This window comes from Tursiops truncatus, chromosome 16, assembly GCF_011762595.2.
Source record: "Tursiops truncatus isolate mTurTru1 chromosome 16, mTurTru1.mat.Y, whole genome shotgun sequence".
Taxonomy (NCBI): domain Eukaryota; kingdom Metazoa; phylum Chordata; class Mammalia; order Artiodactyla; family Delphinidae; genus Tursiops; species Tursiops truncatus.
This window is the reverse complement of record NC_047049.1, coordinates 63,260,763-63,272,871: the sequence shown is the minus strand read 5'-3', so window position 1 is coordinate 63,272,871 and position 12,109 is coordinate 63,260,763. Positions and strand designations below refer to the sequence as shown.

Here is a 12,109-nt window from a genome sequence, read left to right as displayed (position 1 = left end):
AATTCTTTTGTATTCCAGAAACCACATCAAGAAACATCCTTATAATTCTGAAACTCTAATTTTCTTACAAATCTTGAAATTGATATTTGTAGTTCAGAAACTGAAAAATATAATAGCCACCATTTATTGATCACTTATCTGATTTAGGTGATTTATCTATCAATTTTCACAACAACATGAAGAGATATTACTTACTCCTATCTTACTTATGAAGAAATCAGGGTCAGAAAAATCTAGAAACCTCCCCAAACCACACATGTAATCAGTGGCAGAGCCACGATTAGGACCTAAGTCTATCTGTCTGCAGAGGGCATATTCTTGAGCAGCATGCTTGAGCTAAGTTGTGGCAAAAGAGAAGATATTTTCAGGGAACCCAGGAGAGTTGATAATCTACAGAAAGAAAACTGGGTACAAACCTGTTTCAGAAATCCTCATAGCAACAAGAAATGAGCAGCTGAGCTTATAGCAATTTATGATAGGCTGTTATTTTGAATTAGAGAGGTTGCTCAGGGTTTTGTAATTAACCTTTCCTTCCTTTATTCTTTCATTGCACTTTGTACCTTCATTATTAAATAGTAAGTTCCATATGTTACCTGTAAATAACCACTGGGTATTTGTATTACATATACGTATAGTAAGATTTTTGAGCCCTGAATAGCTCACACTATCCCAGGCATATTTGTATCTCCTACAGTACCTAGCAAAGTAAACATACAGAAGATTCAATAAAAGTTTGTTGAATACTGGAATTGACACCTTGCCCTTATGTCATGAATAAGCAAATTGAAACAGCTGTTTTAAATCCCTTCTGAAACAAGACAGTTTAATAAAATTTGGGGGAAAAAACCCTGTCAAACAAAAGAAGACATTATTCTCAAATGAATTCTTCCAGAATCTTAGATAATCAAAATTATTCGATGCTGTATCTCATATATCATTATGTTTAAAGTTTGTGACCCTCTACGATCCGATATACTGCATTAAATGATAAGGGCTAACATGCTGTTTAAAGTCTTACTTAAAATTAAAAGCTGGTTCTTAGCTTTCATTCAATGGGAGCTAAAGGAAAATAAGAATCAATCAATACCAAACGACTTCCTGGCCCCTTTTTTTCATCCTTATCTTTCTAAGATTACTTAGTTTTCATATACTACTTTTTCTACTTGCATAACCACAATAAAACATTTCTGCAATACCATCAAATTAGAAGTTACTCAGACTACAATACAAACATGTCCTAAAAACCACATGGCATTTTCTTTACGCTACGGTAATCACAGAATGGGACCTGCCAAATATGAGATCCATTAAAAATTTAAAGGTTTTATATTTTCATGCCATTGGGAAAGTTAACACCAGCAGAAACAACGTTATTGTATATATTTTTCTAAGGATAATCTAACAAAGATATTTCTGCTTCTCTTGATTGCTGAATCTTTCATCTATGATGGAATGAAAAGATTTAATTAATTTTAATTATGTTACTTTATTCTCTCAGCTTAAATACTTACTTCTAAAAGGGAGGAAGAAAGTTACTGTGCCAAGTGGCTATACTTCTAAATTCTTAGTGTTCATAGTTGAACAGAGGACAAGAATTTTCATAGTTGAAAAAAGAGTATGTAGCATTTGACAGCAGTCATGAAAGTGGAGATAGGTCTCTACTTTGTGAAGTTACTTTTCCGTATACTGTGTATCAGAAATGTTAATGAAGGCAAGAGAAAAGATCTTAAACTCCAAGAATTTTTTTAAAAAATCACGACTATATTCAATATTCTGTGATAAACCATAATGGAAAAGAATATTTTAAAAAAAGAATGTCTCTATGTGTATAACTGAGTCACTGCTGTACAGCAGAGCTGGCACAACACTGTAAACAAACTATACTTCAATTAAAAACAAAATTTTTTTTAAATCGAAGTTTGGAGAACTTTCTGCCTCAACTTTATTGCTGCTGGTGTTGACTTTCCTGATGGTATGAAAACATAAAACCTTTCATTTTTAATAGATCTCATGTTCAGCAGATCACCTTCTATGTTCCAAAACATATTTTCAAAGAACATAAAACCACGGTGGGCTTGAAGCACTGTGGTCTCACTTGTGGCTGTTCCTATGGTTGTTTATTCAAGAATAGATTCTCCTAAACAGCAAAGTTTGACAGCCCTGACAACTTTATGCATATATGACTTTTAGACACTTTCGTTTTCCATTTTCTTTTTTTAAAAAATTAATTAACTGCTTTGTTAAGAGGAAGTAAATAGACTGTGGGACTTAAGGCAACTCATATAATGCTTCTGTGAGTCAGGTTCCTATAAATGGAGAAAGCGCTCCCAGCTTGATCTTTTTTTTTTCTTTAGGCACAAGAAAAGTCTAAGTAATGTTCATAATTACGGTGACCATATAATCCATCGTTCAAACCATGATATTTTTGAGAGTGAAAGAGCACAATTAATAATCATGCCAGGAAAACAGTCATAAAGCAGGACTGTCTAGAATGAATCGAGACATATGGTCACCTTCTCTATAAAGCTTTGTTGTCAGAAGAGGATGAGAAACGCCAAGACACATCCAGTTGCTTTGTTAAAGTTTGCTCTAAAATGAGGCACAGTGAAGAATATAGCACATTCTCAGGGAACTTAGCCCCCTTTAGTAACTCACATCAGTATGTAGCTCAGTGCCTTCTGTCCCGAAACACAGATACTATCTGCTCATCTCAGAACTTTGAGCACTTCCAACAAGAGGACCATTTTTCTATTTCTTCTTTCTAATTTATAACATTCTAAAATGGGGCTGCTGTGTTGCCCAACTCCAGGGTCACAACACAAAGAACACAACGTGAATGACGCCTCTTGGAGTTGTGCATCATGGTGGCCTTTCCCTTCTTCCTGGCAATCAAACAGATTTAGAAAGAAGGAGAGACAGGGACTTCCTTGGCAGTCCAGTGGTTAATACTCGCCCTTCCAATGCAGGGGGCACGGGTTTGATCCCTGGCCAGGGAACTAGATCCCACGTGCCCGAATCTGATCGGCTGGTTTCTGGCAACACTGGTTGTGTGTTCTTAATCGGCATCAAACAGTCAACAGCCTGTCTATACAGGCTGAGGCGATGGTGACGGATTTCTCTTCTCTCTCCCCACTATTGTTTTGCGTGCAGAGATTCCAGCCAGCTACAACAGCTTCACAACCAAGTCTTACTGGAACAACAGCAGTTGCAAAACCCATCTCCTTCATCTCCTAAGGAGTTTCCTTTCAACATGAGTGTTTCAACCTCCACTGCTGCCCCAGCGGTGCCAATGTCCGACAAGCAGGTGAAGGCCCCTTCATCACAGACATTCAGCTTGGCCCGGCCAAAGCACTTCTTTCCCTCCACAAGCACGACCGCAGCCACTGTGTCCCCTTCCAGCTCTCCAGTGTTCACCCTGATCAGCACTCCTCAAGCCATGCAGAGGACAGTGAGCAAAGAAAGCCTCTTAGTTCCTCAGCCCTCGGCGCAAACCAAATCTCTGGGAGGGGTTTCAGTCCAAAACGAGCCACCTCCTCCAGGTCCGACAGAGCCAGCACAACTGCCACTCACATTTTCCATCGCCAGCGGAAACCAGTTTCAGCCCCACTGCGTGTCCCCAACTCCTGTCTCTCCCACCAGCCGGATTCAGAACCCAGTGGCTTTCCTCAGCTCCGTCCTGCCTTCTCTCCCTGCCATCCCACCCACCAATGCCATGGGGCTGCCTAGAAGCGCACCATCCGTGTAAGTGTCATTGAGGTTTCTTGATGTAAAAGATGTCATTTAAGAATGGACCCATATAAGAGTAGCTTGGTCTGGGACAGGACTTTCATTTAGTGAATTCCTACATAATCCAATCTCTTTGACACAAAATGGATATTGAACACCTTAGGACAAAAGGACATGATTACTTTAAATAACGTTTTTATAATTTAAATACCGAAAACACCTCGACACACAGATTTTCTGGGCAGTGCTCAAGGTTTGCTCGCAAGATGCACTCCGTAAGTGCCTGATGGCTCCTGGCTCTGGTTGCCATGCCAACCACTCTGGTTTCTAGGCCTCTGTACCCTGGCCAGTGCTTTTCATGAGTGATTTAGGTGTGAATTTATTTTACAGGCCATCCCAGGGACTAATGAAGAAACATATAAAGTCTTCCCAACCAGTGAATGATGATTACATTCGTGAAACTAAGAATGCAGTGATTCTAGACTTGGGGAAAAAAATGAATTTCAGTGATGTCAGATCAAACCAGCAGGTAAGATTGTTGGGTTCAGACGGTTTACTGGAATTTCTTTGTAAGGAATGTAAGTTTGCTTAATTCAGTCCTTGGATGCTCAGGTCACCTGACCTTGGTGAAGCTGACACTGCAGTTTTGGAAGGCAAAGCACAGACTGTCCATGGTTCACGTAGGAAACTCGTCCACATGGATCCACAGTTCTTGATTTAGCCCGGTAGTTAATTCAGTTTACTTGTCTACGTGCGTTTACCTAGAATAGTGTATGTTAAGGAGAGAGACTAGATAGTCTGTTTTCCATTCCAACAATCCTCAGCTCAGTATTGGCAAACACTGTCACATCTTTGAGACATTTCAATATCTGAGCCTTGAGATGACCTAGACTTTAAGGAACTCTGGGGTTCCAAGCCATCCTTTATCTGGCTGCTTCAATCTAATGTGCTTGGGGGTTTGCTCACCAGTTCCTCTCAATCTTTACATTAGGTTGAAGCACGTGAAATAGCCATTAGCCAATATCCTGTGTTTCAACCTGTACAACTCCCTGCTTTCTAGGAAGTGTTTACACGGAAGGAGAAAAAGGAAAGTCATCTGTAAGCATCACATAAAAGAAAGACTAAGTATTTTATTGGAGCCATTTATTTTTGCTTTTTGTAAGGTGGTTATTTTTTAAATGCAGATTTACATTTTAATAATCTAGCTCTTGGTTTATTTCCCCAGGTGGGAACTGATAAAATCTATTTTAAGTATAACATAAAATTTCAGTGAAAACTATATACCAAATATTGTGGAATTTGTGACATAAGTGACCCCTGGAAACAAGGCTCCAGACTCCCCTGACCATATGCTGTTTTCCTTCATGTTTCTATCTCTTACTTCCAGTGGAGCCATTGATATACAGTATTTTACTATTGTGTTATATGTTGGACAATTTTTACTGAGTGGATTCTCTTGAAAGTCATGCTTAAAATGCTTAAAATAATAATGCTTAAAATAGCTTAAAATGCTTTTTAAAATTGACTTTAAATTATTGACTTGAAGCAGGATATTTAAGCTTGCCATAATTGAGTACACTTTTCATGTATTATCTCGTCAAATTACATATATTTCTGGGAGGCAAACACCAACGTAACTATTCTTCTCTTCCATCTTCTAGACAGAGAAACTGAAGCACAGTTGTCAAACTGTCAGTGGTAGAATGAGAACCAGAGCCCTGGTCTCCAGGACACTTTCACATTTTCCCTGAAACTCTGCAGCCTTTTTGCAGTTTTACGACAAATACCTCCAAGCCCCATAAACGTTGCTCTGTCTAGCACAGATTTGTTTTCCTATAATACTGTCATCACAGTTGTGCTTGTTAATCCTTCTAAGTGTCACTGAAATCAGAGCTGTGTTCAGCCTATGTCTTTAACAACTCAGACAGGGAGCAATTAGAACCCTGTAAAAATGATACCAGGTCAGCATACAGGCTGTTTGGTTTTACTTTTATGGTTACTCTGTAGGTAGATCCATGTTAATCCATTGCCCCCACTCAGAGGAAAGTAAGGTTTTTCTCTTAATTACCTGAAATGTGAGTACATATAAACATGAACTTCCATGAGTGGAGTGCCATAAACCCAGCAGAACTCTTTATTAAACCTCCATCATGAATTATCTTCAGGGCTCACAGCAGGAACTTGGAGTCCCAAAAAGCATCTCAATCCTCTTCATATTTCAGTGAAAACTATATACCAAATATCTGTGACACATCCGTGTTCTTCTGAGTGTTATTATGGTATATTAATTACAGAATTGATCTTACACAGCATTCTAGGCCAGGGATCATGAAAGCCAAGCTGCATAAATGCAATTCAGGAAACTAAGGAGCTGTCTGAGATGGAATGCTTGCATTAGGTTGGTAGATGTTGATTCTGAGAAAGTTTTGAGAAATAAATGATGACCATATTATAATATTGCTTTGTCCATTGCTGCCTTGGGAAATGACAGTGAAAAAGTCATGAAGCACTGTCTAAATGTATCGTGGCCCATTGAGGAAGTTAAGAAGAAGAAAATTTGCTGAGAAAAAGTGGAGAACAATCATAAAGAAACATGGGTATTGACAGCCACCTCCACCTGCATTTTGGGGACACAGGGGTCAAAGTGATCTGTTTTCTTACTCCCATATTAGCCTGCACATACAAGGGGGAAGCAAATGATTCCTTCTGAAGAGTACTCATTTGTTTTGTTTTATCTTGCTTTGACCACTTTTAGGTCCAGAAAGCTGGACTCTCTTGCCCTATGTTATTCCTAAGCAGATGAAGAATAGTAAACGTTCTAAAGCGTTTACGTGTTACGTTGAGCATGAACGTAAACCAAAGGTCCTTGAACAGTTAATATTATTGACTATAAAAAATGTCCTCCCCAGAACTCAAACTTCTAAGTTAATGCTTTAGAAATAGGGTTTCTTTGACGTATCTGCCACCTTGTATTTCTCTGCTGTAATACTTCAGCATTTATCCTCAAACTCATTTTATATAACATCTTCAATTAGCAACTAGCATTTGCTGGTTGACTCTTAGGACTTTGTGTGATACAAAGGTGTCATCCTTTCAGATGTTCATATTTATTAAACTGTTTAGCTTTCTAAACCGATAAAGATTTATAGATTTTAGGCTGCATCATTTCTTATTTTGAAGGGTATCATTCACCACCAGTGGATCTTCACTGGACATCACTTGGTTTAGGTTAGCAAGGTGAGTCTGAGAGGTCAGAGGAACCCAGGATCACACAAAATGTGATGGAACCTTCACAACCAACGATTTTAATGCCTACATGACTTAGTATGACGTTCTGCTCCCAGTAAATAGTTGGTGACTGTTAATGTCTAAAGCGCACACACACACACATTTAATGTCTTATTTCAACTTTCCTCCTTGACCTCATTTCTCTGGAAACTTTCCCATCTCTTTATTCTGCTCCTCCCCCCCATTTTTTAAATGAAGGCTTCATTAAAACTGCCTGTGGTTCCCAGATACTACCCTATATGACAGAGGGGGGAAAAGATAAGTACCTAATTCTTGCTCTGCCTTTTTTTCCTCTAATCTCCTTCTTCTCTAAACTGCTTAGTCATTTCTTCTATTTAAATCTTACCTCTTTCATCTCTGACCATGAATTCTTTATGAAAATTCTCTCTTGAGGGCAAACAGTCTTGCGATCTGTTCCTTTTCTAATAAGAATTCAACGTAGTCATTGGCCTTATGTTGCTCACTGTGGGCACTGTAGGACCCTGGGTGCTGGAATAGTGAAGTGTCCCCATGTCACCTGCTGTGGGCCCACCCAGGATGCACCAGTCACAAGCTCCCTGAGAGCGGGATTGGCAGGGGGTGGGAGGGGGTCTTGTTCATTGCTGCACCCCTGCTGTATCTGGCCCAGAGTAGGGGCTCAGGGAATATCTGCTGAATTAACTCACAACTTTGGGATTTACATTAATTTCAGATAGGATAACCAAACTTTTGACCAAGGGGAAAGTTTTGGATTTGTTGCATCTGTATGGAAAATACCTCACTTAACTATAGAGATTCTGATTATACCTAATTATAGACATTATCTACTATGATAACAATCTATTTTAATCAACTGACTAAAAAGATGAAAGCCTTTTTAAAAAACACACTGAAATTAAGCAAAACTCTGGTGTTAACTGAACATTTAAGTATAAAATAAATCTGTGAACCATTTAGTAATTATTTATTCTTAAAGACAAAATCTGGATTTAAAGTATTTTTATGCTCCTTGAAGGTAGAGTGTGTGTTTTATAGAATGCCGTGTCCCCAGTGCCTACTATAGTATTCTAAGAATTTGGCAGCAGGGACAGGGGGTAAGCCATGAAGCCTGGTTATTTCTATTGAAGGAAGCATGTAGTATTGGATAAATCATAAAAGAAGACATCCTCTGTGTAGGTTAACCTCCAAGTTAGTCTAGGAATCTCTTATCTGCTGTCCATACTGTGGCTCACCCAGGAACAAAAGGAGAATACTTTCTCTAACACATAAAACTTCTTTTAGTGAACACTGTACCCAGAGTTGGTTGGGAACCCTTTGGGCAGGCTCTTCCAGCTAGTTTGATCCTATCTGATTATTTGCCCCTGAGGCCCAGACTCAGACCCAGAGTAGAGGAAGCCAGCAGCACGCTCAGGGCAGTGAGTGCCAGATCATGGTCCACGTTTTGGAAATCTGGAACCTTGGCAATGCCGTATCTGATTGGGTTGTGTCATTACACTGTGGTTCTTAGCAGGAGGAAGGCACTCTCCACCACTCTGACAATTTGAAGAAAACTTCTGCAGATGTGTCCCAGAAACCAAATGCCTCAAGTTGTCAAACTATCAGCCTTAAGAGGATTATCTTTAAAGAAAAAAAAAAAAGGAATTATATTTTCAAGTGGCATACTCTTCTGATGTAATTTTTTTAGCTTTTCATTTTCTTTCGTAGAGCAACTGAAATTCTATGCAATTCATTTTCACTTAAGGTCTTTAACATAAGCCTGGAAAGGATGGGCCATATGTCTTTGACTTGCTTGCCACACAGACCAGATTTACACAGAAAAATATTCTCTCCTTTGACAGACATCACCTACAAGCAGCTGACGCAGAAACTCCTCCTTTTACTCACAAAGGGGACAAGGCAAGGGAAAATGGAGAACACAGCCCAAATCCAGTTCTGGAAATTCAAAGTGTACAGCTGCTGACAGTAGATCAGTAGTACAACCTTTGTGCAGAACAGTGCAGAAAGCACATTCAAATTTAACTTAAACACACTGCTTGTTTGCAAATGTCCTTACAAAATCTGAATCCCATCAGTCACAACTTGGCATGACAACCCTGATTTATGTATAAGAGGATTAGTTATCCTTGGAATAACCAACTCTTAGTTGCAAAGCACTACCAAAAAAAAAAAAAAAAAGAATTCCTGCTCTGGGGATGGTGTCCATCTTTGTAAACATCTCAGTTGTAAAGATTCACTGCTTTAGAAACAGGTCACATACCCCTTGCCACACAGTTACACGGGTTTCCTTGTTCCTGAGGTTCAACTTCCCAAATATTTTACGAAATCTTTCATGGAAACTCCTTGACCTACAGTACTCTTACTTTGTTGTGCATCTGTAACTTATACATTATACCACATAACTGGTACCTTCAACAACTGTATCTTAAAAGCAATTTTATTTTTTTCTCCCTTTATCCCTTTAAATTTATCTAGTGGGGCTAATCCTTCCCCTGGCAATCTCAAATGTGAGGTAATCTCAAAACCATTTTGACCAATTTTAGTTCATATAAGGTTCTACATTTACTTTGTTGCAAAGTACAACCTTGATCGAGTAATACAAAATGACCAGTCCTTGTGGTAACCAACACCCCAATCCTTATTCAAAAATAAGATCCCACACACAAACGCCCCCATCCACACCTCACACCGCACACCCCAGGGACCTCTACAAATGGGAAATCTAAAGCCAGGAAGGAAGTATGGCCAGCTTCTCTCTTTTTCACTCCCTCCTCCCCTGCTTCACTAACTGCTGTTCCCAACTCCTTCCTTTCCCAGCCACAGAGGGACAAAAGCTGACTCCACACTGGCTCTGTCTCATATGTGGCCCATATGTGTATGACAGGAACCATCACAAGTCCTCTGACCTGACACAGTGCAGTAGTGTGGGCCACTGAAAGCAACCTTCAGCTTGCCCACCAACAAAAACCCTCCTTGCTCCTCACTCTACATTTCTTAGGCAGGAGTCAGATACCAATCCACTGGAGGAACACAATAAACACTACAAATGGGTCTATTTAATCTCTCTCAACAAACTGGAGGTGAAAGGCAGGTACTCTGGGGGTAGAGGTGAAGGTGGAGGTGGGACACTCACAGACATTAATAGCTCTTTCCAAAGTCTTCTCACTGGATTTTCTCCCTCCTGACTCTTTCGTATCTCTGATGAAGGTGAAGAATATCAATCATCTAACCTGTCCTTAAGCACCTGCTTTGAAATTTCTGGAGGATACCTTGTCTCCCAACTCACTTGTTTTTTGATATCTAACTCATCTTGGTGCCTCAGCAGAATACAACTGTATCCTCAGTACATAGTTACAAATGGTATATTTTAGATAACTCATTGAGTGTTCTGTTTTCATCACCTCCCAACCTGTAGTACTGGTAGAATAGTAAATACGTAACCGATATGTGTACATTTATAGAAAAACAAAACCTGCGGATTTTCATCATATTGCTTCCATAGTTCCTTTGGTTAAATCAATTCAAACATTTATAAATTCCATAAAATCAGGTCCCAACTTGGTAAAATCAAGTTCCTAAAAATATCTGTTTGGAATACATGGAGACAATGTGGTATTTGTATTCTCAGGCAAGTGCTCAAAAGCCTTAGGTATCACCCATTTGTTCCTCAAGTATAGATATAATCATAACTTACCACAATGTACAGTAATACTTGTTTGGAAAAATTAGATCATACTTTCAATATAGAATTTCAGGAATTCATTTCCCCCCCCCATAATAACTCTGACAATGTAATTAGCCAGGAACTTACCAGCCCTCACCCATCATGCAGTAGGAGAAGCTGCAGAGAAGGTTCTTTAGCTTGGAGCAAGGACTCCACTAAAATAGTGGCTAGAGGCGGTATGGAATGGATTGGGAATTTGGGGACTTAAATGAAACAAGATGAGAAGCCATAAGAAGCTAAGACCCCTTGCCACCCTCACAAAAAGCCTGGGTTATCCTGAACTCCAGGATCTGTGTGTGAGGTTTGCAAACTATATGAATTATGCTTTTGACTATTATTTTTAAAATAATACAGCTATTTAGCACCTACCTCACATAGTAAGAGAATAAAATGACTCATTGGTTTTACTCCTAAACATCCAAAAAATAAACAAATTTGTTAAAAGGAAAAATAATACCCAGTTAGGAGCATGAATGCAATTCAACAAGGAAAAAAAATATATTCCTTATGGGATTTTAAAATGTCAAGACTAGGAAACATTTCAAATTTGTGGGATTAGTTAATGTATTTATGGAAAATATACTCGCTGTATAGTATTAGGTTGAATAATTTGAAATTGCTGATATTTTTACCTCTTTTAACCCTCAAAAACGGCAATTTCATGTAGTTCAAACTAATAAGTAGATAGTTGGAAGCTTTAAGTATTAACTTAAAAAAAAAATCCAAAATGTAGAAAATAGTCTTAATACTTTTAAACCAAATTGGGTTTCAAATTAGAAGTGAACAATCTTTTACTTTAATTAGTTTGTTTATCTGATTAAAAATTAATACGCTTCACTGGAGATTAATCATTTTTCTACCCTGAAAGAGCTGTAGATGTATTTTGTTCACCCAGTCTGAGATGAGGCCGAGAGGGAAGATTTAAAATTGGTTCTAAGAAATTAAAACCAAGAAACATTTGGTGTCCGTGTTTCCTAAGTTCCAATTCTGCACAAATTCAGGCGATGATATGTATAAGACAATAGCTAGAGGACATGAATGATGTGATTTAATAGCTTGAGAACATATCTCATGAGTCCTGAACTCAATTACTCTGCCTACGACTAGGGGGCAAATCAGCCATGTGCTCCCAAATTCCACTTTAGGGGCATCCTAGAACCATCTCCATGGGGCCTACCTAAATCATAAAATTATGGTTAACTAGAGTCACAAGTTTAACCAAAGGGCTCACCCTCACCCCAAGCACATGGCTCCAGATTCCTCAAAGATACAGTAGTGTTGGAACAAGTGATGGCTCCCATGTCATTCATGTATCCTTTCATTCTTCAGATACTCATGGAGCACCTGCCATGTAGCAGGCACTCACTATTCCATATATGGTTGATATAGTGGGAT

The 12,109-nt window shown here is 38.9% G+C and overlaps 2 protein-coding genes across 4 annotated transcripts in view; one reads left to right on the top strand and one right to left on the bottom strand.

Annotated features, from left to right (window-relative positions):
- MYPN (myopalladin) overlaps positions 1–12,109 on the top strand; it is a 76,083-nt gene that overhangs the window by 46,774 nt on the left and 17,200 nt on the right. Inside the window, exons 11-12 of the mRNA XM_033842233.2 lie at positions 3,151–3,741; positions 4,117–4,255. Of these exons, the coding sequence (XP_033698124.1) occupies positions 3,151–3,741; positions 4,117–4,255 (730 nt within the window). The remainder of the gene's footprint in view (positions 1–3,150; positions 3,742–4,116; positions 4,256–12,109) is intronic.
- The window catches only part of HERC4 (HECT and RLD domain containing E3 ubiquitin protein ligase 4), a 234,185-nt gene that overhangs the window by 207,820 nt on the left and 14,256 nt on the right, over positions 1–12,109 (bottom strand). The window lies entirely within an intron of this gene.